The sequence below is a fragment of the Colletotrichum fructicola genome (genome assembly GCF_000319635.2).
Source record: "Colletotrichum fructicola Nara gc5 chromosome Unknown KSG_Nara_v1_contig08, whole genome shotgun sequence".
Taxonomy (NCBI): domain Eukaryota; kingdom Fungi; phylum Ascomycota; class Sordariomycetes; order Glomerellales; family Glomerellaceae; genus Colletotrichum; species Colletotrichum fructicola.
The window spans coordinates 2,438,328-2,465,328 of NW_027094058.1; the positions used below are offsets into that span (position 1 = coordinate 2,438,328).

Here is a 27,001-nt window from a genome sequence, read left to right on the forward strand (position 1 = left end):
AACACCTGAGCTTGACTAAGCAGCCTGTCCGGGCGTCTCCTATACCTCTTTATGCGGACACAGTTGTGAAACTGACCCTCACCAACATTCCACGATTGAGCATGAGAAGCTACGTCTCACAGCACATAAGGTAGCCCGGCATGGCTACGAATGAACACAGGCGAGAGCCTCCCGAGGTGGAAGAATTCATCGAAAACGCCTTTCTCACATACATCATTCCTAAGGCAACCAATTTGAATCTGGAGGAAGCTTTCAAGGACGTTGACGACACCCAAGCTCTATTTGACTCCATTGAGCGAAGGGAAAATCTCTTCTTCGGTGTGTTTCTCTTTTTACAAATTGCAAAGGACTTGGAATAATAACTTGTTCAAGACGAAACGGTCGATGTGCTTCTCGTGCTTAGGGCACCTCTTGTCGACGAAAAGACATTGCGATCTCACTTCAATCGGCTAGCCATCTCACTCGAAACCCAAATCGTCAACAGTCACGCCGCAGATCGGGACCACCCGTCGACAGACATCATCTTCCAAGGCACAATCGAGGACACTTCGGATCCGTTCATCGTCGTTGATGAACCTGACGAGGGAAGCGAGAACGAGACCGAGACCGATAACAAAGCAGAGGCCAGAAACAGGCCGTTGTATATCTACGCCGTCTGGAAGCTCCCTGTCTTCCTAGCTCGCCCTCGTATCCGCCTTCAGGGCCCCTTTGCGGTGTTCAGCGCCTCCGCCGGCCTCAAGCCCGCCTCGGCAGCCGCGTCGGGGACCTCCACGCCGGAACGCACAGCAGGCCGCAAGAATGGCGGTGCGTATCTTCAGTCCGGAGTACCTTCGGGTCTCAATCTCCTGGAACCATTCAGCAGTGATCCGGGCTTGGGCGGCGTCGTTCCACGACTTTCAGCCCTGCGCGTCTCCCGAGTTGCCCCAGTCACTCAGCCCAAGGACCAGACGCGACCCCTTCGCGCCCTCAACAGCATTCGTGTGCGCATCTTCCCGGCAGTTCATACTCGCGTGCGATTCTCCCGTCCAAACACAATGCCCACTTCTCCAGCACTCATTGCCCTCCTCGAAGTTGACTTCACATCTTACTTCGACTGCCCCGTCGAGCTGACAAGCATTCGCCTCTCGGTCGCAGATGGCGGCATGGTCGAGGACCTCAATGCTTCAGACACCTCTGGTCTTTCTCTTCCCATGTCTTGCGTGCCACACGACCATGTGACCTTCCTCTACCGCCTCTCGCCACCACAGCAGCTCGATCTTCCGTCATCCAAGAACCCAAGCCGCGATCTCGATATCCACATTGAGGCCATCGTCCAGAGACAACCTGGCCTCTGTACTCCCCGCCTAACCATGAAGTGGTCCACAACCCTCGATTTCACCCTCCCCGTTAACCCAGGCTTCAACGCGGCAATGCAACCGATGCAGCCCATCCAGCGTTCACACCGGCCTTCCCAGCTCTCCATCAACGGAATAGAGGCGGCGCAGTCCCTGGTTGCACCGGCAGTCAGCAGACCCGACTCCCTTCCGTCTCTCGAAGCAGCGACACGCTCAATCGAAGCACCTCTGCCGGAGCTGGGCATCACCATGACCTTTTGCGGTCCTGAAGGTCCCATTTACACTGGCGAGGTCTTCTCATGGACGGTCTTCGTTGTAAACCGTAGCGCAGAGAAGGCCAACGTCCCGGCGGCCCCTCCACGCAAGCTGGCGCTCGTCGCGATCCCGAAGCGCAGACGCAACGAGGTACGACTCATGCGCCCGCCCTCAACCAGCGGTCGGGGCAAGACGGCATCCGATGCCAAGGAGCTCGCCGACGCGGTGCTTGACGAGAACGTACTTCACGCGATGCAGCGGAACTCCGTCGTCGAATCGACAGAGGTTGTTTGCCTGACCGCCGACTCTCGTGTTGGCCCTCTCGCTCCTGGCGCATGCCACGTCGTGGAGATCAAGTTCTTACCCCTGAAGGAGGGCATCGTGGGCATTGAAGCCGTCAGGGTCATTGACCTTGGGTCTCAAGAGCACGTAGACGTGAGAGACCTGCCCATCATGTTCGTAGAGAAGCGACCGGAGGAACAAAAGACGGTATAACCAGACGAGGAACGGGCATTTTCGATTGAGAGCAGCGAATCCGTTTTCCTTTTAACCCTAATCTAACCCCGATGATTGCTACGTGCCATCCTCTCGGGGGAAATGCAATGCAATGCTACCCGAATGCAAAATCCTTGGCTCCAAGTGATGCTATGGTATGTCATGTTTGTTCGTCAAGCTGATCCGATCCATCTTTCTTTCCCATTCCGTCCACGACCCGGCAAAAAGTTTCAAACCCACTTGGTATCTGTTTGCCTGATAATTTCATACACGCCTAGGAATGCAAATGCAAATGCAAATCATAACAAGTCGTCAAAATCATCATCCCACCCTAGTCTTTCGTATATCGACTTCGGCTTCTCTTGCGGCGGCGGCGATGGTGGCGGGATAGTCGTCGCTGCATTGGCCATTGGAGTCGCCGCCACCTCATCGCCTATTACATCTCTGGTTTTTTGTTTGCATGGCGTCGCCGGCAGGCCAACGTCCGGCGACTGCGATCGTACTGGATCAGGCCGCTCACGAATCACACTGGCGGGCACGCTCAAATGTTGAGACCTCGCAGGCTTCCTCATCATCAGCGGCGATGAGGGCGGAATGGCGTACTCATCATCACGCGAAGGTCCTGCAAATATGCCACCACGCTTGACTGGTGTGGCCTGAATAGCCGAAGACGGTGTGCTGCCCAAAACATTGATATGACCTCTTCGCGGCCCAGTCGAGGGAATTCTCGACGCGCTAGAGGGGGGAATGCTCGACATCGGTATCGACATATTACTAGCATTTTTCGCTTCCGCCAAGGCATCTCGGAAGCGGTAATTCGCTGGTGTAACCTTCACCTGAACTGTATCAAATAGAGGATGTCTTGTCGGTTTCTTGGATTCTGAGAAGAGTCAGCAGTGTAGAGAATCAGCTAGTAGAGGACAGAGCGTACTCTTAATCGAAGACAAACCACCCGAGGTTCGTTTCTCTGCGTCCTCCACTATGGCCTTGCCCGCTAGCTCACGGTTGGGCTTTCTGAGAGCTGTGATGGCATCCTTGAGCTCGGCCTCCACCATAGCCTTCTTTTGCGCCTTGGCATCATCCAAGGCGGTCAAGCTGTTACTCCTAGAAAGTAGGCCAATCCTTTCGACTGAGGGCCGTCGATCAATGTCGCTATTCTCGCGCTTGAGCCCCGGGAGATTGGCTGCGGTTGCGGATCTCAATAACGCAATCGCATTGCTAGGGCCCCTGGAAACGCTACGACGAGACTGTTCTTTGAACAAGGCCTTCTCGATATTCTTTGACGCAGCCTTCAGAGTTGGCCGCTTCGCAGCTGCACCAGGCTTCGCATCTGACTTGCTGGATGAGGGCTTTGTCTTGGGTTTTGGTGGAGCTATGATGATGGGGCCACCAAGCTTGCGATTGATCGAGTCACAAATACCAGGCAGTCGGGCCGCGAAGCTACGGGCGTTAGCATAGAAATCGGTGATGCTGTTCCACGAGGACTTACAAGGGCATAATGATATCGGTGCAGAAGTCCTTTAACGGGTCAGCGGACGCCTTCTGAGCCGGTGCGCCGTCAGCAGCCACAGACACCTGAGAATCCTCAAGAAGTCTCGTCTCATCAGAGGCTGTCGACTGCCAGATGCACAAGCGGTCGGCGTGAACATCGGCCAGCACGGGGAAGTTATGCTTGCTGCGCTTCTTGGGCTGCGCCTCAGGAGCGTTCTCAGCCTCCTCCATCGGCAAGCCTGGTAACTGACTCTCTCCCTCTCCGTCAGCTGCTCGCAGCGGTTCCAAGGCAAGGATCTCAAGAATAAGGATCATTTGCAGCTGTGTCTCACGGGTCCTGAGAAGGGAAACATGAGACTTGATCTGAGCCGGAGTAATGGTTGCATCGTCGTTTTGATGCTCCGGTTTGCTCGAGTCCCACCACTTGCGGACGTGGTCATCCTCGCCAGGGTACATGCCGTCTTTACCCAGTTTCATCTTTTTGGTTCTTCTTTTCTTGGACTTGCCTCCTTCATCAGAGCTGTCGACGTGGGTCTTCATCTTGGAAATTATTTCAGGTACTGTCTCACGGTACTTCTTGTCAATTTGAACCGTAGTCATGACCAGACTCTTGAGAAAGTCTATGAGGTCGTTCATATTCATGGTACCGTCGCAGTCGAGATGGAATGCGGCACGCGCTCGAGATAACGGCCCCTTTGCAAAATACGCCAGAGATCCCTGTGGCAGGTCAGCAATGTATCCGTCGAGTGGCGTCCAAGGACTTCGCCTACCATCGACTTGTAAAGTGCTTCCATGTATTGCGTCCTGACGTTCTCCATGATCTCGCCGGCCGTCTGCGCGGTGTTGAGCTCCCTAACCGGCTGCGGGATCGCTTCGACTGCGTCCAGGTGTGTCCCAATCCACTCGGCAGGCTCCGGCTTCGTCTCCACCATCTGGACTGGATTCATGCTTGGGTTCAGAACGCTGGGCGTCTGCGGCCGCGAGGCATTGTCATCATCGGACCTGGTCCTCTTCTCCGCCCTCGTAGCTTCGTCAAAGGTCGACACGGACTGCGAGCGGCCTCTCTTGCGCACAATTGACTGCAGCGCCTCGATCGCCATCCTCTTCTCTTTATGCCCTTTGTGTATCCCGGGAGTCGTAGTCGGCAGCTCATGTTGTGCCTGGAGCAACTGGGTCTGCCGCGCCTCCTCTGCCTGCCGCATGTGCGCGATGTGTTTTCCTGTTACAGTTGCGTTCTCGGCCAGCGCCAATAGGTCCGCCCGTGAACTGAGCTTGAAAATCGCGTACAGCGCATTTCCAGCGGTGGCAGCGCGTTCAATCGCGTAGAGGGCTTTAGATGCATCGTTTCGTGCAATCAGGAGGCTCGGTCTGTCGGCGACTCGGTCTTCGAGGTCAAGGATCTCGATATGTGACTCGTAAAATTGGCTGGGAGGCAATTCGCCATGGGGTGCGCTAAAGTTGAGGCATGATAGAGGGAGATATTCGCGAGGGAGCAGCATAAGCGGTTGCAAGGTACATGGCTTCGACGTCATGCTCGACGGGTGCGCCTACACGCGACAGTCAGCCATTTACACGACGCGACGATACGCAACCCACGCAGACTGCAACTTGCCTTTATAGCAATGGTGGCCTTGAGCAAGTCGCCCATTGCATGAGAGGCACTACGCTTCCTCTGCACACTTGGCTTGGGCTGCGGCGTGGTTCCATGCTTGGAGTTCAAAGAGCCATCGGAAATGGGTGTGAGGATTCCCGATCTTTGACGCGACGCGTCTGAGGGCGGGAACAGCTTGGAGGAAGACATGAATTCATGGAAGAGGTATTGAGATAATAAACTTTTGAAAAAGTGCTCTTTAAAAAGACATTGAACTTAAGCAGAGTTCTGTACGCCTGACGGATCGTGGAGTAAGTGAATTTGCAGCGCGCGCAGATTAATTGTGTACCTTACGAGAATGACATGGGGCGGACGGACAAGCACAGAGAAATTGATTGCGCCAGCCCCGGGCGGGAATGTGTGTGTGGCGTCACGCGTCGCACGGTAAGGTATTAATTACAGTGCATCTCCAGCGCGTTTGTTGCCCGTGTGGAGCGCGGGAAGCGGCCAGGGCTAAAATGGAGGGGCACGAAGAATCCCACCTCGTCATCAACACTAACAACGACGACGACGACTTCACGATGTGCCTGTATTCCACATACAGCAATGGCAAAGGCCAGTTCTTGATGCCGGACGGTCGTAGGTTCTAGATCTTGGACACCTCTCGCATGATATGCTTTTTAAATAGCTACATGTTTTCAAGTCACGCATTGGCCCATTCTCAGTTTACAGAGAATCCCAAACACACTTGGGCATCTCTGGAGCCGCAATTACCTTGATACCTTGATCGCATAAGTCGCAGCTACTTTCAATCTTTATAGTCTGAATTATGCGCTCTCAATGCCTCTTTAAAGCTCCATATTTGGTTCGGGTTTGCCTTCAATTTGGCCTCAGTACTTGGCTGCATAATAGATTGGCCTCAAGAACGCTCATGATTTGGCCTCAACTGTCCCTGTCCCAAATATATCTAAGACTGTGACTTATCCCTCTCATCTTCCGGAATTCTTCTTTTCTTCTTCACCAGCTCTTTAGCCTCAGGCTAAGATCAAGTGTAGTATCTGTTCTTTTCAGTTTAGCCGCTGATACGTCTCTAAGGGGGACATCTTGCCAACCGGTTAACCAATTTTTCTCTTCCAGAGCAGATGGGTCTCTGTACTTGTGCGGGACAGTCTGTTCATTGTGTTCCCGGTATTACACTGCATCCGGGCGACGCGAATTACTTCCTCATCCTCTGCTTCCTCATCAAACTTCGCTTCCTCCGTCTAGGGACGTGAAGAGGGGCTCGCCGCATGAATCGCTCATTCGGCACACCTCCGTCGGTTCCAGCAGCCGAACACTCCTTGTTTACACGGTCTTCTTGGACGACTTGGCGCGATATCCATAAGGCTGTGGCGGTTGAGCCCGCCGAAAGATTCCTACTTGATGCTCATCAGCCTTAGCCGGCCTGGCGTTGAAGGATGCCAGCAGAGCTAGTTGTCCAACTTCACATGGCCTTGGCTGAGTGACACCTGTCGCGCTTGCAAGACTCGCAATGATCCATCACCAAAACTCAACCGGCTTCCGACACGTCAATGATTCATTCTATCCCTCGGCTCGGGGCCGATAGAGCCGACGCATCGCCGGACCTGTGACACGACATCCGTAACCATCTTCTGACTAACACAGCCCACGCATCTCAGACAGCTGAATCAGTACCCAGGGGCGGGGGCAAAGCTTTAGGTCGGTATATCAATCATCCCGAGAAACATATCCCGTTTAACAGCCTAGGCAATTGACTTGGATAGTCGTGTGTGTGCCTCTCTCTCTGTCCACATTCGCCTGCATCCCAGCCCGCACAGCCATCACGACGCCCCCGGTCCAGCCCTAAAACACTCTGCTCGGGATGAGGTGCCCGCCCGAGATTTCCCATCAACCCGTCAATCTATTTTTCTCGGCGTTTGGAGCTTTGTATCTGTCAAACCGGAATCCACATCTTGGACCTTCCTCATCTCATGGACAGGTGAAACGACCAAGACCCATACCGATGGTTGAACAAACACGGTGTTTTCCCCCCTCATACCTGTCTCGAGGGCAAAACATCTTCGCAAAAAAGAGAACTGGATCGTGCAGAAATGTAAAGCTCGAGCCCCTTCCTATTCTCACATGGTCTGTTCTTCCCCAACCTCCGCCGCTCACACATGATGCATATGCATGCAGAAAGACAGGAATAGGCTCTCGCAGCCACTATGACACGATGCTTTGACGACGGGTACTTTAAATGGCAAGGGGCAGAGTATCCCACTTTCGGCCGGGTCATCTGGGCCTTGGACTCGGAGCCGGTGACTTTCCCCCCCTGCTGATGGCGAGCTGGTAGTGCCCTCGATAGTTTGAAGATTTACTGCTCCCTAGGGCATACTGTAGTATAATGGCGACATGATAGTTCCAAGATTGTTGTCTTTTCATCGCATCTTACGAAGAGAAGTGGGAAGGTTTCATACGCCTTTTCCCCATGCTTCGTCGTCGGCATCCCCAGCGCTCGCCACCGTTTTATGAATCACCTCATCATTCGCCTCTCCAGGTTTGACTGTTCGAGAACACGCCTTGTTGTGTCTCAAATCTCGGGCTTCTTCAAGGTTTTCGCAGACGTGTTGTGATCTTAGATTTGCGGGCTCTGACGCCTCTACGAGACAGGCATGTATATACGTTGCCAGGAAACGCATGCCTGATAGAACAGGTCAGCTTGGTTCTGCCTTGAGATGTAATAAAGTTCCTTCTATTATAGTCATGTCTCCGAACTTGTCTACACGTTCCGGTTCTTTCCCCTCCTCAGATGGGCGGGGATGCCCTTTGTCTCTTTTTCGCCCGAGCCATTCCACCATGGCTCCCGTCCGCGACGGCCTCCTCTTTGCATAAATCACAGTAATCATGAGTGGCGGGGTGTTCCTTACACATGTTCCAGAGATTATCCATCATAACCCGTTCAGTTGCCGTAGAGCAATATGTGCACAATCTTATCGTTCATGACAAGCATATCAAAGGGATTGTCACTGCTCAACAGGTCAATTTGAGCTGGACTGATGGATGCTGTTGGAATAGCCATGTGATCAAAAACGCAATCTAAACCCTGGAAACGTCGGCAGTCGATAGCAGACAAGCCGAGGCGGTGACATTTAGACGCCCATGAGACGTCATATGTCGGCCCCGGATCTTCAGCCGTTGACTAGCCGATCCTCTTTGGGCGCAGCCATCACCGCATCGTCAGCTGTGCAAGGTCTTTTTGCACTCGCAGATCGAGGAAAATCTTGAGACGACAGGACGACACGCCTAAGCAGACCACCACAGTGAGGAGCTGCGCCGCTGGATATGAAACGCCAAAGAAGGATGGCACGGCGAGACCACTGTTTCGAACTGTCAAGTTGAACCAGACGTCGTCTTTACTTTGCGGAGCCAAAAAAAGCAAGCGGCTTTGGCTGAAGTTCACAAAGCATTGATTTCACGTTTGGGCGGTGGCCCAGGCGCAAAAGAGTCAGCGAGGGATCATTGTGTGGACGATTCCGTAGCAGGGATTTTCTCGGACGGACGACGTAGCTGAGTGCTAAGTTGGGGAGGAACAAAAACAAAAGTCAACAGCAGCATGGAGGCGGGATCTTTGGCTCCCGTCAATAAACTTAACGAAAACGAGAAGGTGGATTGGAAGCTTAGCCATCTGGTTTCGTCCACCAAAACGACATATGGACGAACTCGACGATTTGTTTGCTCGGAAATATCTTGGGCGCAACCAGGGATCGAGCAAGCCTGGGAGCAGGAAAGCCGCGGGGCCGACCCGCCGGCAACACTCCCCTTTACCGTTCGCTCAAGCTGCCGTCGAGAATGTTGCTGACATCTTGATTCATAACGGGCGTCCGCGAGAACTCGCCATTGGCCACACCTCGGACACTTGCATCCCGGGCAAGTTGGGTCTGTAGGGTTCTTGTGTTTTTCCTTCTTCGTAGATCAAAACATTACCAGGCGCGATCATCACAGTATCGAGTCATTTCTTTTTTTTCCCGACATCGAAGACACTTTTCTCATCTTCGGGAATCAACGGCGAGCTCCGCGATACCTCATGATATAGTCATACACATGACAGGCTTCCGAGGCACCCATTGCGGAGCGTGGTTTCCGCAACTGTGATTCTGGCATTTGATACGAGGAAAGCGAATTTCTTCCATGAGCTCGTGTGCTTGGGAGGGTGAAAGAGTTGACGTCAGATTCCTCTGGTGATTTTCCGCCCCGAGCCCGGTACGAAACGTGGCATATGAGTATCACTGCATTGATCCACATTCAAACATGGACAGTTTGGCTTGAGATCATCAACCTTCAACTGCCGTGCGCTCTGCGGATTGACTGAAATCGGGACAAAAGTTCACGATGCCTCCAAGAGCCGGTGATCGGCTTGGACTACACCCGAGATCTGGATAGAATGAGGGTGAACTCTCAGACGTAGGTGCCGCCGGTTCGGTAGCTTTGTCTGTTGCGATGGCAAATATCAAACATTAAGACGCCGTATTAAGTGTGCAGCCAAATATGAGATTCCATTATAGGTGTCATCGCCTGTTGACAATGTGACATCCGGAAAAAATTGGTTTGGATACCGCGGAGGTTTGGTCAAGCCAGCCACTTACTTGCCAGAAACACGGAAAGGCTAGTCCAGATGACATCTTTCCAGCCCGCGTTTTGAATTCCACTCTACCATCTACAAGCATCCGATGTTCCCCACATCACAACCTTGTTCCTGGCTTTGCGAAAGAAAGAGAAAAAAAGACAAAGAGCCAGGAGTATCCCGTCCTACTTGGCGATCCGAGTCATATGCAGGAACAACACATCATTTCTAAATCCAGGGCAGTTCGAGTCATGATGCCCTCACTTTGTCGCTCGTCGTTGCGCACATAAGTCGCACTGAGACAACGCATCTCATGGGACCCATCTGCGTTAGATCGCCTGCCCTTCGCAAACGCCCGCGCCTTAGCCTGCCCGGGATGTTGGTTGAAAGTCGGAGAGACACGTGGAGAGCTTCCGTACCGAGACAAAGACTTCTCACCGGCGGTAAGGGCACCTCCCCGGCGAATCAACGGGTCGCATTGGCCGTTCCGTTCGATCGCGGAGTGCACGGTCGAGGTCGAGCCTTTTGTGGTTCACAGCAGACGGTGAGCACGGAAGATAGCGACAGATCTGGCTATGGAAATCAACACGGGTGCACGAGCGAATTTTTGATCAAAAATAGCAGGTAGTGTGATGTGCGCTGTCAGAGCAAGCCACTGCTTGAGTACGACCGGCCGGGAGCTAGAAGCAAGCAATGTTCGAGTTCCAGCCGGTGGCCAGATTAGAAACACCGGTCTCGCTACCATCCCGGCGGTAGCTGGCGGTAGCCCGTAGTTTGGTTCGACGCGATTGAACGTGCGCCTGCCTGTCCGTGGGCCACGCCGTTGTCGTTGCTGGCTTCAGTTCTGTCGACGGGTTGCGGTCATTGTCGTAGAAAGCGCCATGAGCACAGATGATGAGGCGGTGAAGGGCACTGTTGAACTAACAGCATCCACGTTTGTGATACAAGGCGGCGAAGTAAGGAAGAAGATACCTCATCTATTAGAATTCAAACAACCGGTATATGTGTTGGTTCAAGAGCACGAGGTATATGTCGATCTGTAAGGAGTATTGATGCAAAGCATAATGGACGCCGCTGGGGGAGCGGACGCCGTTCGCCATGCACTCTACCCCTGCGCGTCTGCATGTGCTGCAAGTCATTGCGTTGCGTGCGCATGGAGAGGGGTGACTCCAGGCCTCACAATTGTCACGAAATAGTCTTGCTGGCACTGTCGTCAGCAGGAAAAAAAAAAAAAGGTGACTGCTCGGTGCCTTGCAGTAACTTGCAGTGCGCATCCTCTTTGCCGGGCTGGACCATGGATGATAATGATGGCCGAACGAGGGGAACCTAATGCAGGGAGCGAGGAAGCCAGACGGAGCCTGTGACGATGACAGCGAATCGATTCCCGGTGAAAGAGCGGTGAATTGGAGTTACTGCACACCATGAGTCTGACCCTCCACTTGCCCAAGCCGCAAAATGGTCAGCAGATGGCTTCAGAAAAGCCGCTAGAAGAGGCAGCAAGCAACGGGGCCGTTCCCAGTACTTGACAGCCCGAGAGCGATTCTTTCACGACGTGTCTGTGGATCGGTGAACACGAAGTCGGCACGGGGTCCACAGGGCAGAGAACAGAACAATCAATCAAGCGAGGAGCGTCGATCCGAGCATGGGTGAGCCATGATGTGACGACAGCGACGGACCAGGTATTGGGGGCTATTTACGATGGGACTGACAACGGGATCTCCGCACTCTGCCGCAACACAACAAATTTGCAAGTGCCTCACTATGAATACTCACTCGCTCGGCTGGAGGTGGACACCGGTTTCAACGTAGGGTCCCCATGGTAATTAGGTATTTGGAGTGTACCTGACGGCGCGGGCGGACATCTGACATATGCACAAGTCCACTGCGTATGAAGAGCTCAGGAGTTCCGAGTGGATTTGGCTGCCATGGCCGGGTAGCATTCGTTTGCTCGGGTGGTGGTGATCCGATGCGCCGCTATCGTTACAGCGCACAGAAGGATTTGCACTGGTCCCAGGCAGGAAGGCCCAGCATGGAGCTCGCCGCGCGCGCGGGAGGGGTAGTGAGGGACATGTTGATGGATGTCAGGTCCTCTGGGTGAAACTTGACGGCCAGAGGGGGGTCGCCAGGAATGAGGGAGGGGCAGGGCACTTACTATCGATGGCGCGTTTGGTTTATCGATAATTGTCCAGGGCTGATTGAGGCAAGGAGGTTATCCGTAAACGGCCTTGTCGCGGGAGGAGGGGAAAATCCCTTGGCTAGCGTGGGCGAGGTGACACCAGGCGCCAAATCGACCAGTCGTGATGGTGGATTGCCATGTACTCGAAACCCTCCTGTTGGCCGGTGTCTGGTCTGCTGTGAGGCAACTCAGCAAGGCTCTGAAGGACCAAACTAAACCGGCAGGCAAGTACGAGGACCGGCTTCGGTCTGGCCAGACTTGAGCTGAAGGGAGGACGGCCCGTAGGCTCTCATGATATCTCATGGAACCTCGACTGAGAGTGAATCCATCGACGAGGTTTCGGCCGAACAACCTAGGTGACAGAAGTTGTCTTCCAACGGTGACCTTGAGCGGACGCTGATCAGTGCGCACGCACCCGCCTAGGTAGGTACCTAGGGAGCCATGTCTTTAACGCTCACCGTTCACCGTACCCAAGGCTTTCGTGGTGAGGGGCTCCTACCGCTTCTAGTGTCGTGTAGCGCACCGGTTACCGCTGGCCGGCTCCAATTGTGGCTTGGTCCATCTCTCCGATGTGCTCGGTGGCGTCTTCCTTCGACGTTGAATCGTTTTAACGAACTGATCACCTGTCCCTTCTCCCCCATCTTCAGCAGCGTATGTGTGTGCTAGTGTGCGATAGTTTCAGCAGACTTGTTTCTCCCAGCTCGACAAGTCCATGGCGTTCGTCTTCTCGTGAGCGCAGATCGAAAAGCAGGTACTGGTGAGACATTTTGCAAAAGAAAATTCGCTGCAAGCCAGTTCCAACGGCACAAAACCAGCCAATCCGCTTGTTTGATCTCGGTGCGGGAGACGAGCCCAGTGGGGGAGGGTATCATGGATAGACCCTCGACTTAAGCGTCAGTCAGTGCGCGATGCATGTGGTATGCAAGGTACCAGGGGTAAAGAAGGCATGAGATGGGAGGACTGCCCGGGGATTCAGAACTAAGACAATAGGCCTCGACGTAACGAACGAGAACTGACGACGGGGCGGCGAAAAAGAAACCACCTTGGAGACAAGTCTGAGAAAGGAGCATCTGACCGCTGCTGCCGCTGCCATCAGCTGGTTATTCCTTGATTGTGATGAGCCTTCAGAACCACACAAAGGCAGACGGCCATCGAACCGTTCCGTTTGTACCCGTGGGCAGCTCGAACTGAACCGAAACAGAACAGACAAACGAGATGGTCCTCGCTTTCCTTGGTCGCTTGCCAGAGTGCAAAGATGGACCGGCCCTGGGTCGCGCAACAAGTCGCTTAGCTCAGTTTGGGATCGATCTTCATAATTCTCCTCGAGGATAATACTCCGAGACTCAGCGGGAAGCTTCCGATCCTTGTGCTTCGGGCTGATACGCACTGTACGTGTGCCGGAGACTTTACCAGCACGGTCACAGTGCCGCATGTCGCGCACACTATCAACCGCCAGCGCCCAGGTATCGACAGCGGTCATGGTCGCATCTTCCCGGCTTTGCCATCGCCAGCTTCAGCCCAGATTGGCAACTCGGTGCTCTGCAGTGCATGACCAGAGAAAGCAAGTGACAGATTAGCTAGCGGTCATCATCTCCATCTTCATTCGTTAGTCCATCTACCGACCCGACTTCTGGCTTGCCCTGGTACGCCACGCCGGGCTTGCTTGCGAACTATCAAGTTCAAGACGATCCATGGTGGAGGAAGTGTGCGCGTCGTGGGACCGGACTATTGCTCGATTGAGATGTTATCCGGTTCTGGCCGGGATTCGCAACTCGTGAGGACTCCAAGTCGGGGCCCGACTGTGAACTCCCCAGGCCAGACTCAGTTTGGTAGTCCAGTGTCGTGGTTGATAGATGGCCGGCCCATCTGCCATGCCCCTTGCATGAGACCCGATGAGAGGCCTGATAGCGTTGAAGCGCGGCCAATCAGTTACCACCACGCCGAGGAGCGGAGAGTTGTTTCAGCGCAGCTCCTTGGGGCGAGGACGGCATGTCTAATTGGACTGCATACATGCTGCGTTGCGCCTCTCAGAGTGGCGCCGTGCAGCGATGTGCTGATTTCCCCGCGATGCGTTGTTTTTTGCTTTTTCTTTGCCCGTCGTCTCTCTGTCCCCCTCGCCTAACAGTGAGGTCGTGCCGGCGCTGGCGCTGGTGGTGACGGAGGGAAACCGAACGGTTATCGAGGCTTGCTGACAGGATCAAGCATACGGATGCTAAAAACGAGTCGGAAATCCATTGAGCCGGCGCAGCGAAACGGTCGCAAGCTACACACACACACACTTCAACGTCCACACCACGACGCTTGTAGACATGGCTGCTAGGCCATGCCATCCCATCCCGTTCCAGGGCAGCTCCCGAGCCCAGACCCAGCCCTCGGGCGGGTTCGTGTGTGGTGTATGGCTGGCGTCTATTCGTAGTGTCGTCTGGTGTGTGCCAGCCCTTCCTTGACTCGCTCACCGCTTCGGGAACAAGACGTGGGGGACCCAGGCTACTTGAGTTAGGCGCCCCAAGTCGAGTAGCGACCGGCGCGATAGTTGACCGGTCACAAGTCTAGGTCCTGCGCAGCTTCGCAATTGAGTTCCTGAAGCGATCGCGACGTCCAGTTCGCCATAGCCTGGGTGTAAAGAAAGCATCGAGGGAAATTCGGTGGTTGGTCTCTAGCTTTGGTGTCATTGTTCTCGGGTTTTGCAACACCGGAATTGGCAATGGGCGGGCGTAGTAGACAACCCAATGCATGCCGCTTCACTGCATGGCAGGACAAGCGCGGTACAGCCTCTGATGTGTGTATCCGGGCAGACTCTGCAGGACAGACAGCACGAGCTGTCATGATGTCGTGTCTCGTCAGATGGCTGCGACGTGCCTGATGGGTTGTGTGGTGGTTGTGCGTGCGTTGCGACGGACAGGACAGCAGGCAAGGAAACGTGCTGCGGGGAACCCGACAAGGGCCCTGGCGACAGACAAATTGCTTGCATGGAAGCGAGGGGTCGAGGAAGGGATTCGCGCAAAACGAGAGGTTCATGTTGCTTTGCGTTGTCCTGCAGGCGGAGAGCGTTGGTTCCAGTGAGGGGCGAGGTCAAGGCGAGGGGTTGCAGTTGCGGTTGCAGTCGCCGTTGCAGTCGCCGTTGTTACAATCGGAGTCGCCATCTGCACCGTTGCGTGCCATGGATCGAGCGGGCAGGTAGTCAGTCGTCCAGCGGCTTTTGGCCATCACGGGATGTTCCCGGCCATCCTCACCTTGCGGTCGGTGGCTAAGACGATTCCATTGCGCTGGTGTTGGACTTGTGAATAAATGGCCCGGCACAAAGGCAAGAAAGACGGCGTGCCACAGGTAAGGCAGGGTGAGGTACGTATTTGGCGGGCGGGCGATGGATGACACGGGCGTTGAAGACGACGACCTCACCGCAAGTTGACGAGTGCGAGGTCTGTGGTAGGTATTGGGTTTGGACGGATCGTGGAACGGAATGTGGCTTTGCGGTCGGTGGGCGAGTGAGGTCAGACGTTGGATACGAAGTACGTAGTTGGTAGTGTTCATCGAAGTAGAAGTGGAAGTCGAAGCCCGGGCCTGGAAGGGCAAGGAACCTACGGATGAGAAAACGGAGTGGACGGGAAGCTGAGTAAGGTACCTACCTCTACGCAGGGAGTTCCCAGCAAAGATACCTTACCCTTCAGATAAGTCGAGCAGGGGTACAACATGCCAGCCTCCCACTGATGACTGACTGCCTTTTTTTTTTTTTTTTGTTTTTTTTTTTTGCCTTGCGCTTTTCCATACTTGAGATGTTTTAGAGGCAGACAGACATGGCTCTTGCGCCGTTTGCCGGCCAGGGCGTCCTGACCGTCCTTCCCTTTTTTTTTTTTCTTATTCATCCTTCGCGGCAAGGCCTGTCAGGAACGTTTATCGTCCGAGTAAGGTTACTCAGGCCAAGACTCTCGTTTTGTTCCTCGGCACCGCTTCCTGGAATTCGTTGTTTTCTCTGTGTTCCCGTCTCGGCCTCCAACACACACAATGGAATCTTTCAACAGATGGACCAAACTGTGCGCATGCAGGCCAATGTGCCATTGAGCCCGAATTAGCATCATCCAATGCTGCCGTCGCCGGACCGAGCGGCGGCGCACTGCAAGTTGGGTTGGGACTTGATGGGCCTTACCTTACGGATACACGTTGTTGCATGCTGCATGGTCTGTCCTTGGCTGCACCTGCGCATAGAAATCTGCATGAGATCTATCTTTTTCACGTTGCTGCTGGGGGGGCCGAGGGCTGGGCGGCGACGACGGGATTGCCTCTTTTCCGTCCAGCTTTGTTTTCTTGCGCCATTGTTCGTTAAACGGTTACATGCGCAACCATTGCTTTTTGGGCTGCTGTCTTGCATGTTCATCACCACCACCACCACCTCCTCCTCCTCCTCCTCCTCCTCCTCCTCCTCCACCAGCAGCCTGCTTCACGTTCTGGCCCTGCCTTAGCTCTGTCCGGAGAAGGGGGGCTTAGGGCCTGTCATTGGCTGATCTGTTTAAACGCCATCGCTGTGCCTTGCGTAGGAACGGCCCTCAACATGCCGTCAGAAATCAGCAAAAGACCACATGGCACCATCCAGGCCATGCCATTGCGCTGTAACCAAGTATTTTCCAGCCTGAACAGCCTCACATCACCAATTCGGCCTCATTCAGGGTTGAAGATAAGGCAAACAAGAGTTCTGTTGGGCGAAACATGGCTGCTGTCTAGAATGATGTCTGGTTAGGCTCTTCATTTGACTCGAGTGCTTGTCGTCCACCTCACCTCGTTCTCGTCATCGGCATCCAGGCGGCAGCTGTATCGTGGGACTAAAACGCCAAACGGCGACCAAGTCGAAAATTAGAAACATGATCCGTCTGCCAATGGCCTCCCGTAGCAGCTCAGGTGCAGCAAAACGCTATTCCCCTCCCCACCCCCTCTTTCTCCAACTTGCACCCCTGTTCTTGTGTCCTGTGGCCTGTGCCTGTGCCTGCGCCTGCGCCTGAGTGCGCAAAGCCAGACTTTTTCCACGGGCTGCTTACGGCGTAGGTGTGTTGCTCAACTCTTACGGATAGAGGCGGGCGGGCGGCGGATTCTTTCAACAGCACACCAACTGTGACAAGACCAAGCAGCTTCGCACAGCTTCCACCCCCCTGCCTCCCCCCTCCCCCCTCCCCCCTCACCCCCCTGGTCAAGAACCCCGACACATCTCAACCTCCGATGGCCCGCTTTGGATCCACGTCTCCACTGCCTTGAACTCGCTTCGTGCAGTGCAGTGCGGTTCGTTCGTTTCTCACTTCCTCTAACCACGGACCACTTTCTCTTCCAATGACCACAGACACGACACACCTGGGGACAGAACCAGGAACAGAAACAGGAACAGGAACAGGAACCCGCAACTGACCACCACCACCACCACCACCACCACCACCCACCCACTGCTGCCGCCCGCCGCCCGCTCCGCTTCAGAATCTGCCAGACCGAGAGAAGGCCTCTGTTTCTCCGTCTGTAAGAGCTCTCTTCTGGCACTCTGTTTCTTCCTCATACTTGCTACCTTATTCTGAGGGCCTGCGCCATGGGAGCCCCTAGATGCGTCCGCCGAATATGTCTCCTGCGGGATTATTCAACTCACATGCCGTCCTCCAAAGCGGGTGCACGGGTGTACAGCTTATCCCTACAGAGAATTCGTACTCTGTACCCTGCCCTGTCATGTTTCCCTCTTGCTGGCTGTCCACGCCGCCATCTGCAGCCCAAGCCAAGGCCATACAAAATAGGGCGCCATTGTGAGTGTACAAGTGCACATACTATGTACATGCCTGGATCGTCTGTCTACCCTGCCTAGGTACGCAGCAAGTGGTTGGATGGACGGCTGCGGAGTGGTCCAAGGTGCCACCTCCCACCACCACACACACACCACACCACACCACAGTACCTACTTGTTGAGGTACTATGGTACACGTCCTCCCCATATTAGTGCTGCCGCAAGTGCCGCATCCAAGGAACCATGGATGTACCCTTTCACATCTTTTCTACACCGCGCAGCTGCACTTCGTACATAACCCGGGGTCTCGTCCACCACTCTCCCCTTTGGCCTCTCTGCGCGAGCCTCCTCTCTCGTCTCCAGCCCTTTCCTTTCCTTTTTTTTTTTTTGAAGGTCTCCAGCACCAACCGGCTCCAAGTGTCCTGCTTGGAGTTGTGGAACCTCACTCACTTCACCCAAATCCTCATCTTGACCTGGTTCCAAGGTCAACCCGCCTGAACCGTTTGTTACCCTCTCCTTCTTATTTCCTAGCTGTTTATTTCTATTTCCTTCTACTTCTCTCGCCCAAGTGGTCTTATTTCGCCTCCCTCGACAAGGGAGAGTCCAGTACTCGACGTTGGGGACTTGTCCATGGCATAGGCGTTTACTTGCCACGCTGGAACGTAATCTTGTGTGCAGTGATATTCGAGAAAACGGAGATTCTACCGGGCTGGCCCATACAATACACGGAGGCACGAATGTTAATATGTCGACAATGAGATATCTCTTGGTTACGGCATGGCTCGCGAGTCGCTCGACTCCAAGCAGAGCATCCTTGCTCAACGCAGACGAGGGTATCGACAGCACCATTGACGATGAAGATGAACGACTTGGCAAGGGGAAGGGCAAGGGAAAAGGGAAAGGAAAGGGTAAAAGCAGAGACCAAGGTCCGTCTGTGAACCCAGAGCTGGAGCTTGCACCCGGCGCCAACACCGAACCCTTGCCCGCCGTACTTGGACCGGGCCGAGTTGACGCACCTACCGACGGAACTATCAACAACGGCTTGGAAGAAGCCAAAGGTGGCGGAGGAACAGAAGGTGCGGTCTTGGAAAGAGCACCCAGTATCTAACACACAGCACAGCACAGCACAGAGCACAGAGCTTTCAATGTTTACTCTCAAGCGGCCGCTACACCTGTGTTTTATGTTGCTCTCACCTCAGTGGACGACCTCCGATCGCCTCAGAACAAACATATCTTTACTATATCACCCACTCTTCGGATTACTCTGGACATTTCCTAACGTCTTTCATCTCATTTACGTGTATCGAACTTTGATGCTAACTCAACTTATAGGCGTGACAGCTGAGGAAGAACCACCACCTCCCCCGCCGCCAGAGGAGCCCCCTCATCAAGAGCCTCCTCCGCCTCCTCCACCTCCTGAGGAGCCGCCGCCGCCGCCGCCACCTCCACCACCTCCTCCCCCGGAGCAACCACAACCTCCTCCACCACCACCCCCTCCTCCGCAGACCACTCCCCAGGCGCCCCCTCCGACAACTTCTTCACAGATCAGACCATCTCCGACGACGTCTCTACTTGTTCCTGTACTTTCTACTTCACGACCGGTGGCTTCCATTGTTTCTTCCTTTTCAACACCCAGCCTCCCCCGAGCGACCCTACCTGTTCCTAAACCTCCTCCTCGCTTTAGCACAACACCCGTTTTCTCTGTGCCGAGTTTCCCTCGACCGAGTTCACCACCGTCAAGGCCGCCACCGCAGAGTTCATCAACTCCTATCTTCGTTCCTCCGCAAAGTTCATCCACGTCTATCGTTGTACTGCCGCCGCCGCCGCCTTCGCCTCCCACGACAAATCCACCTGTCCAGACGTTGCCGCCTGCTCAACCAACTGATGCCGGTAGCAGACCTCCAGTCTCTCCGGCGCCGGCTGCACCAAGCTCAACCTCGTTGACGGACCAGCAAGGTGTCATGGCTGGCAACGCACAGAACTTCGAGGGCGACCGAAGCCTCGTCATCGCCCTCAGTACCGTACTCTCGGTACTTGGAGTTGCGCTCATCGTTCTCACCATTTGCCTATGCTACCGCTACCGCTACGGCCGTCTCCCTCTCGCCCCTTGGCGCAGACGGGGCCCATTCAGTCAACGCGGATGTACGCCCATTGACGACGAGGAGATTGAGTCTTGGAAGGCCAACCGAGCCATTGAGAAATCGACGACAATCGTCATTGACAAGCACGATCCGGCTCCCACTGTCAGCAAGCCGCCCAGCGTGATCGTCTACCAGAATCACCACCACTCGAACCAGTCTCGTGCCTCGTCCGAGATTTCCCCTCGGTCTCTGTATCACAAGCGCAGTATGGACAAAAAGAGTATGGATGTTCCGAACACTCCCGTCCTCGCTCGGGCGCCCAATGCTCGCGTCGGTCTGACTGACGACACAATCGAGGGAGACGCCGCCTTCCTCCCTTCACCGAAGCGCCAAAACTCGAGGCTGTCCAAATTGCCACCACTCTCACCCCGCAATGGTCACGGCAGACACCGCAGCTCCCGCAGCAGTGCCAGCGTCGGTAGCCTACGAGACCACTGGTTCGGCTACCAAACCGACGTTGAGCTCTCACCACGAGGCTCCATCGACCATTACGCCCACATGCCTTCATCTGCGCACTCTGATGGTAGGCACCAGCGGATCTACTCCGACTCCTCGATCCCTCCGCGGCTGTCTCTCGACGAGGAAGTACGCATGGGTGGCCTCTCCCCCCGACCCTATCTCCGGCAATCTGAGATTGGCATTGCCGTAGGCTGAAGCTCCGATTCGAATTCTTGCCTTCGCCGAGAAGTCACACCCCTGGCGAAGTGCCGTGTTTTACTACCTACTTTTTTGCGCGAAACCCTGCAAACGATTGCGGCTACCAATACGCGCCGCACGCAACCACAACCCACACTCGTTTCAGCTCTTGCGCTATTCCCGCAGGCCTGGAAAGTGCGGGGTGCTATCTTGTGAGCACTTGTTTCACAAACCGATGGATGGCAAACATATCACAATACCTTGTGTGTGCGACTTGGTACCACACGAGCGAGGTGGAGGTTACCCGGGAACGGCTTTTGCCTTATCCAAGAACGCGACGGGGCAACACCTGTTGCCACCGCCGCCGCCGTTGAACTTTTGGGTTTTCGATGCCTTCGATGAACCGTCTTAGCCAGGAGACTCTGCTAGGCGCGAGGCACACATACACATCACTCCTCTCAAATGTTCTTCTTAACTGAATGAGCATTCAGCAGTGCACTGCATGGACTGAGTCCATGGAGAAGACACGTAGATGCCCTTGACGGCATCTCATTTTCCTTTGTCTTACGGAGCCATGATCTTCGAAACACCAACATCGGATTGGTGATGGACGGAAATACCCCTACGAATGGATTCATCACAGAAGCTGCAAAGGCAGCCAATTTTCCTTAACTTCATGACACTAGGGCACACACAAGTTGGATGAAAGAGCCCGATCGCAAAGAATGCAATCTATACAAACCATCTTCTTCTACCCATGCGATGTCAACCGTGCCACGTCAGTGACCTCAGTGACCAGAATAACTTTGACCCTAGCCCAGCGAACCATCTCATCCTCGTGCAGGCATGGTATAGCATCATTGTGGCGATCACGGCATGCAAGTCATTCTTAGCTCCGTCCCAATGAGGAACTTGTTGCGTGCCGTGAGGGGACGACGACGACGGCATGTCGTCCCAAGTAAGCACAAACGCCTCCCGACGCCAGTCATGGCGCTGAGCACGCCGCTACATCCATTATTAGTGAAACAAACAGCTCACTGAGAAGGTGGGGGAAGGCACGATGGTGGATGGCTCCGACGTTGCCCAGCGTTCGTGAGGAAAGGCAATTCTTTCTTGGTATTGTGACCAAGGTTTCCGCGTTGTTGGTCCCACGCACGCACGGGAGAAGAAGGGGCGGCAAGCCACGCCTGCGACAGATGCCATCCCAGCATGAGGGATGCGATGACGGGCCCAATGTGAAACACCGCGCTTCGTCGTCGGATGGGTGCGCGAATGACAGCGGAGGTTGGCGAAGGGGCGACGGGGCGGGGTAGACAAGGGTTCACTTTGGAGTTGTAAAGAGAGAGAGAGAGAGAGAGAGAGAGAGAGAGAGAGAGAGAGCGACTTCCTCGGGAATACTAAGTTCGCCAAGCTCAGTCTGTGGATGGCTGGGCAGCAAGGCAGATGAGGAATTGTGGACGGCAAATCGTTGCCCTAGTCCAAGAGGCCTGTCGATCCAAGAGTGTCAGCCTTTTAGAGCCATTCGATTAGATACTCGATGCAGGTCCAGATCGGGGCATGCATATGTGTGGGGGTGTAGTAGTTGACAGGTGCCTCCAAGGTTGAGTTTGCTTTTCTTCGGGGTTTGACTTCTTTTGACAGATGTCCTCGATCAAGTAAGTCTCTTTGGGGGAAAAGAGGTGGGCTGGCGTGATCCAGCCTTTGCCTGATGCATCCACGATAAAAGTTCTCTCACATGCGAGTTCGCGACTTCTTGGCGACTATTGTCTGCGAGAGCGGGGTGTGACGCCGACGGGCGGCTTCAGGTTGGTTCGTCCGGAAGAGCTTCGACCATGCGGGACAAGATGCCATTTTCTCAAGGACATGCGGACAGCAGCGGTATTCATGGTGGGTCAGATAAGGGGCACACGATGAAGAGGGTATCCCGCGCTCCCCGCTTCACAGCCTTGAGGTTCGCGAAGATGCTTCTCGTTGTCGTTAAGTGCGACAGGTGCAGGAGGTAAAGATGAGATGGTTAAGTGAAGCACATGAAATTGTCGTTTTCCCGAAATCATGAAAATCATTGGGGGTTTCCATCGTGGGATGGGATCCAACATTTACTTGGATTAAGACTAGTGCGATTATTCGTATTTTAAAAGAAGACATTCGTTTGAATACGAGAAGATGTTGAAGGGTGTGGAGGGCAGCAATTAGACGGTGAAATCAGGAGTGAAGTGAGGTGTGATGTTGTTCAGTGAGATGAGTAATCAAGATGGGCCTGGGGCAAAGGGAGATCGAAATGCACTAAACGCGTCCATACCTATGGAGTACTGCGGTATGCTCTGGGATAGTGGGGCACTCACTACCTTTCCTACCTAGGTACTCGAAAAGTCGTGTCTACCTTGCAACGCACGACGCGCCGGCGAGTCGTCAATTCGCTAGGTTGGCTGTACGGATACGTTGGCCGACGACGGGCGAGCGCAGTCGCAGCAGCCGGGTGCAGTTGTTGCAGTTCACATTGGCTCTCACTCCCGTTGCAGTCTCCACCCGCCACACCATACCTTACCATACCTTACCTCACCTTACTCTCACGACCAGAGCCTCCCTCGACCTCCCCTTTCCGTGCCTGAGTGACATTCTCACGCCCTCCACCTGCGGAAGCGATCGACGGCCATGCTGTTTGAGTTGAATTGAAGCCCCGTCTCTTTCAATTGCCAACAAACTCACACGTCCACCTCCCAACCCGACGCTGGCTCACGACAACCACGGCGCATCCCGCAAAGACACCCAACCTGACCCTGGTCTCCCCTGAGAAGCAGCCCAGAGCAGCACTCAGCCCGTCCGTGGGTGAAAAACTTCAACTTCTCACCAATCCACGCCCGCGTTTACGCCTACGCCACCTTCTCTCACCACACCTCCCGCGCGACATCGTCTCGCAGAAACGAGCTGCCCGCGTGCATCGCAAACTCAATCCGTGCCTGGTCTTTTTCTCCGGTCACACAACCGCCACCCTACCACCGTACAACACCTCTCTCACCCACAACCCGCAAACTTCACCCACACAGACAAACTGACACAAAATGCCTCCGCGCAAAAGCGACGCCAGCCGTAGGAGCGACGTCTCCACCGCCCGATTCGCCGTAATGGACGAGGACCCGGCCACCACCCCGACCACGGGACCGACTCCCGCTGCTCCCGCAACTCCCGCCGCCGCCGCTTCCACCGCTCCTGTCTCGGCGGCGCCCTCCAGTGCCGCTGCCGGAGCGAAGTCGACACCCGAGTCAGCCAAGGTGTCTTCATCAACACCTCTCACGATGACGACAGTCTTGAACGCTGGATCTGACAAGAAGGACTCTGAGAAGGCACCGAAGGAGAAGGCTGACAAGGATTCTCTGACCATTGAAGTATGTGCTCATTATTCACGTGTATCTCGGTACACGGGGAAGGAAGAGACAGACACATGCAGAAGAATGAATACTAAGCTTACACATCGTCAGGACCTTAACTTGCCCAAGTCCATCATCACAAGACTGGCCAAGGGTGTGCTACCTCCACAATCTCAGATCCAGGCCAATGCTGTCTTGGCAATGAGCAAGAGCGCCACAGTCTTCATCAACTACCTTGCAGCACAGTGCGTTCACCGAGACAACCCCCTTTGATGAATGTTCTTGAAAGATGTGTCCCGTGAAGCAAATGTGCCCCCGACATGGGCTTGTTATCGTGGAAGGATCTGAAGGCTGACTTTGTGTGACTGAAGCGCTAACCAAAATACTGTCAATGCCAACAAAAAGACGGTTAGTGCTGAAGATGTGTTCAAAGCTCTTGAAGACATTGAGTTTGGGTTTCTGCGAGAGCCTTTGGAGCAGGAGTTTGCGAGTGAGTCAAACCCGAGATTCCAACTCACGATACCAAAACGACCATCACTTCACCAACCATCCGAGGCTCAGCCTGGCTGATACTACCTGACACCTTCCGGCATATGCTCGAGGCTCAGCCGCTAATTGTCTGTCCAGAATTCAACCAGATACAATCTGCGAAGCGCTCCTCATACCGCCAAAAGGTCGCTGCCAAGAAGGGCGGCGCAGCAGCAGGCGGTGCGGCAGGAGTCGCTGGGGCTGCAGCCGCCGCCGCATCTGCAGATGATAGCATCATCAGCACTGCTTCTGCCGACGGTGACGCCCCTAGGGCGAAGAAGGCCCGCGTTGACGAGTCTTCCATGACCGTCGACGAGGCTGACGACGCCGAGACGGAGCCTGAAGAGGAGGCCAACGAGGACGAAGACGAAGACGAGGAAGCAGAGGAAGAAGAAGACGAGGACGAGGATGAGGGTGAAGGCAGTGGCGAGGAGACGCAAGACGCCTTGGAGGAGAAGGAGGAGGGCGATGAGGAGGATGTCGACGAGGCGATTGACGGCGACGAGAGTGATTAGTACGCGATGACCGCCACAGACCGGCGGAGGCATGGTCGGTGCCTCACTCTGAAGCCAGCTGGAGCTGCATACGGTGTTGGCGAAGCATGCGGCGTACGTGGGCGATGGCGTCCGCACGTTCATATAGACGGCCTTTCGTATGTATTTGTCAAAAGTCCTTGAAGCGGAAATGAAGCACTCATATCTGCCACATTCACGATCTGTTCATTTACTTCGTGTTATCTCTCTCTCCTACGCATCCACCCGATCCTGCTTGGCCACTCGCCCAGTCGAATGATCTTTGTTTCTCTCTTGCCTGTTGCCTTTCACATCTCTCTGTCTATATCCGATCCCGGGCTCTCGCGGGCCCCTTTCCAAAAACAACATCGCTATCACGTGGGTTCCCCGAGTCCTGATAAACTTTCTCAATAGCCATGTCAGCTCCGCTTGAAAGATGGTAAACTTGCCAAGTGACCAGTTCCCAGAGGACAACCCCACCCCCTGCTGATTTCCGTTCCTAGCTTACCTACAACAACAATAACGTTCAAGGAAACTGAGTCAAAAAGGAATATGAAAACAAAATAGCTTAACAACAGACTACCCCACAACCGAACTCCGGTCTCGTTCATGCTCAGTCTCGTGTCCTTTTTTTCTTGCAGACTGAAAGACAACCAGCGAGTAACGCACATGGGACGATGACGATCTAGAAGAAAGCCGTTATATTAAAACAAAAAAGGCAGGCAACCCAACTTCTGATTGGCGCCGCCTGTTCGTTGCCTTTCCGAACGTTTGGTTTTCCTCCCAAACCAAAAAAAAAAGCCAATCCATTGTTTCGTTTCATTCAGCCTGAAATTCACTTTTTCTTCTTCTACAGTTCGCCTCGACCTTCTCCTTTCGACTCCCTTTTCGTACATCTCTTGTGGTTTTTCCTTTTCCCACGCGCCCTACTCTCCCCCAAGAGTTCCTCCGGCGATGGGGCTGGCCACATGTTCAGGACATACACACACCACCGCCCCCCTCCCCTCCCATTCATTATATTTAACCCCCAATGGCGGATTCAGACGAGACGAAACATCCCACACAAACCCGTCATAAACCTCTTTTGGTCTCTGTCTCTCTGTGTCTCTCCACACCCGTGTCCGTGTCACCCGTTCTTTCTCTCGGGCCCTAATTACGAGTAGGAGCAAGTCTTCACCGCTACAAACAGACTCAAACCTTCGTCAGCGGTCTGGAATTCAATGGACGAAATACGATTTCCGGTCGGCTCCGAAGACTAGACATATCATCGTTTCTGAATGTCTCAGCGCCAAATCTTCGTCGTCCTCGCAGTTCCCAGCCCTATTCCTTGCATGTTGCCAGATCCTCTTGGGAATTCTGACGACCCTATCGCAATATCTGCTGGCTTACTTCTCCAATGCGACTATGCTTTCCCCCCTCACCCGGGCGGAGACTAGACTTTTCTATATGCGATGAATAAGTTGCCTCCTGTCTCCCGTCTGATGTAAGCCCGCCCATGCCGTGTGGAGCGCGCCGCATTATGTCCCGCGCCCCGTCTTTCCCGACTCTCCCGCCGGTGGCGGATCCGAATATGCCGGGACGTTCCCGAGTATTTCGACTTTTACGAATCTACAGAGCCTATCTCTCTTTCTCTCCCAGCTTCTGATCAAAACAGACAAAGAAGAAGAAGGAAAACCAGTTCGCGACGCTACTGTTCGCCGAGAGCAAGATCCACCTGTCTGTATTCTTCCACCACTCCGATTTCGCCCTTTCGGCCTTCAGGCTTCGGCCGAGAGTTTCATGGGGCATACTGCCATCGACCTGGACCGCCCAAGCCCGAACATGTACGAGACACGGGGGGGTTCGAACGGAGGTCAGTGCGGTGAGGGCAGGAAAGAGAGAGCGAGAAGAACGAGGTGCCAGAGAGGGGAAGGGGGGAGGGAGAAGGAGGGAGGGCAGGGAGGCAAAGCCCCTTGGTGCCACAGTCGGGGAGGGTGGGAAGACGAAAGAGGAAAGCAGAAAGTGACGGGGGGAGCTTAAAGAAAGCCGCAAGGGTAAAGGAAACAAGAAATAAGAAAAAGATTGGACGTGGGTGTGGAGGGGAGGTGGTTTAAAAAAACACGCTTTTTCG

The 27,001-nt window shown here is 54.4% G+C and overlaps 5 protein-coding genes across 5 annotated transcripts; 4 read left to right on the plus strand and 1 right to left on the minus strand.

Annotated features, from left to right (window-relative positions):
- Positions 1–140: 140 nt before the first annotated feature.
- On the plus strand, positions 141–2,084 carry CGGC5_v013745 (uncharacterized protein; the record flags this gene model as incomplete). Its single annotated transcript, XM_032023409.1, has 2 exons — positions 141–318; positions 373–2,084. 2 exons carry the CDS (start codon positions 141–143, stop codon positions 2,082–2,084), a joined length of 1,890 nt encoding a protein of 629 aa, XP_031879792.1.
- A 299-nt stretch (positions 2,085–2,383) lies between these two features.
- Positions 2,384–5,074, minus strand: CGGC5_v013746 (uncharacterized protein; the record flags this gene model as incomplete). The annotated part of the gene is made up of 4 exons (XM_032023408.2): positions 2,384–2,964; positions 3,016–3,524; positions 3,574–4,292; positions 4,346–5,074. 4 exons carry the CDS (start codon positions 5,072–5,074, stop codon positions 2,384–2,386), a joined length of 2,538 nt encoding a protein of 845 aa, XP_031879793.2.
- Positions 5,075–18,463: 13,389 nt separating this feature from the next.
- CGGC5_v013747 (uncharacterized protein) lies at positions 18,464–19,594 on the plus strand (the record flags this gene model as incomplete). Its single annotated transcript, XM_066152972.1, has 3 exons — positions 18,464–18,785; positions 19,042–19,289; positions 19,394–19,594. 3 exons carry the CDS (start codon positions 18,464–18,466, stop codon positions 19,592–19,594), a joined length of 771 nt encoding a protein of 256 aa, XP_066007624.1.
- Positions 19,595–19,670: 76 nt separating this feature from the next.
- On the plus strand, positions 19,671–20,504 carry CGGC5_v013748 (uncharacterized protein; the record flags this gene model as incomplete). The annotated part of the gene is made up of 1 exon (XM_032023407.1): positions 19,671–20,504. One exon carries the CDS (start codon positions 19,671–19,673, stop codon positions 20,502–20,504), a length of 834 nt encoding a protein of 277 aa, XP_031879794.1.
- Positions 20,505–23,545: 3,041 nt separating this feature from the next.
- dpb4 (DNA polymerase epsilon subunit D) lies at positions 23,546–24,894 on the plus strand (the record flags this gene model as incomplete). Its single annotated transcript, XM_032023406.1, has 4 exons — positions 23,546–23,869; positions 23,963–24,096; positions 24,223–24,341; positions 24,479–24,894. The coding sequence occupies 4 exons, from the start codon at positions 23,546–23,548 to the stop codon at positions 24,892–24,894; spliced, it is 993 nt and encodes a 330-aa protein (XP_031879795.1).
- Positions 24,895–27,001: the final 2,107 nt, after the last annotated feature.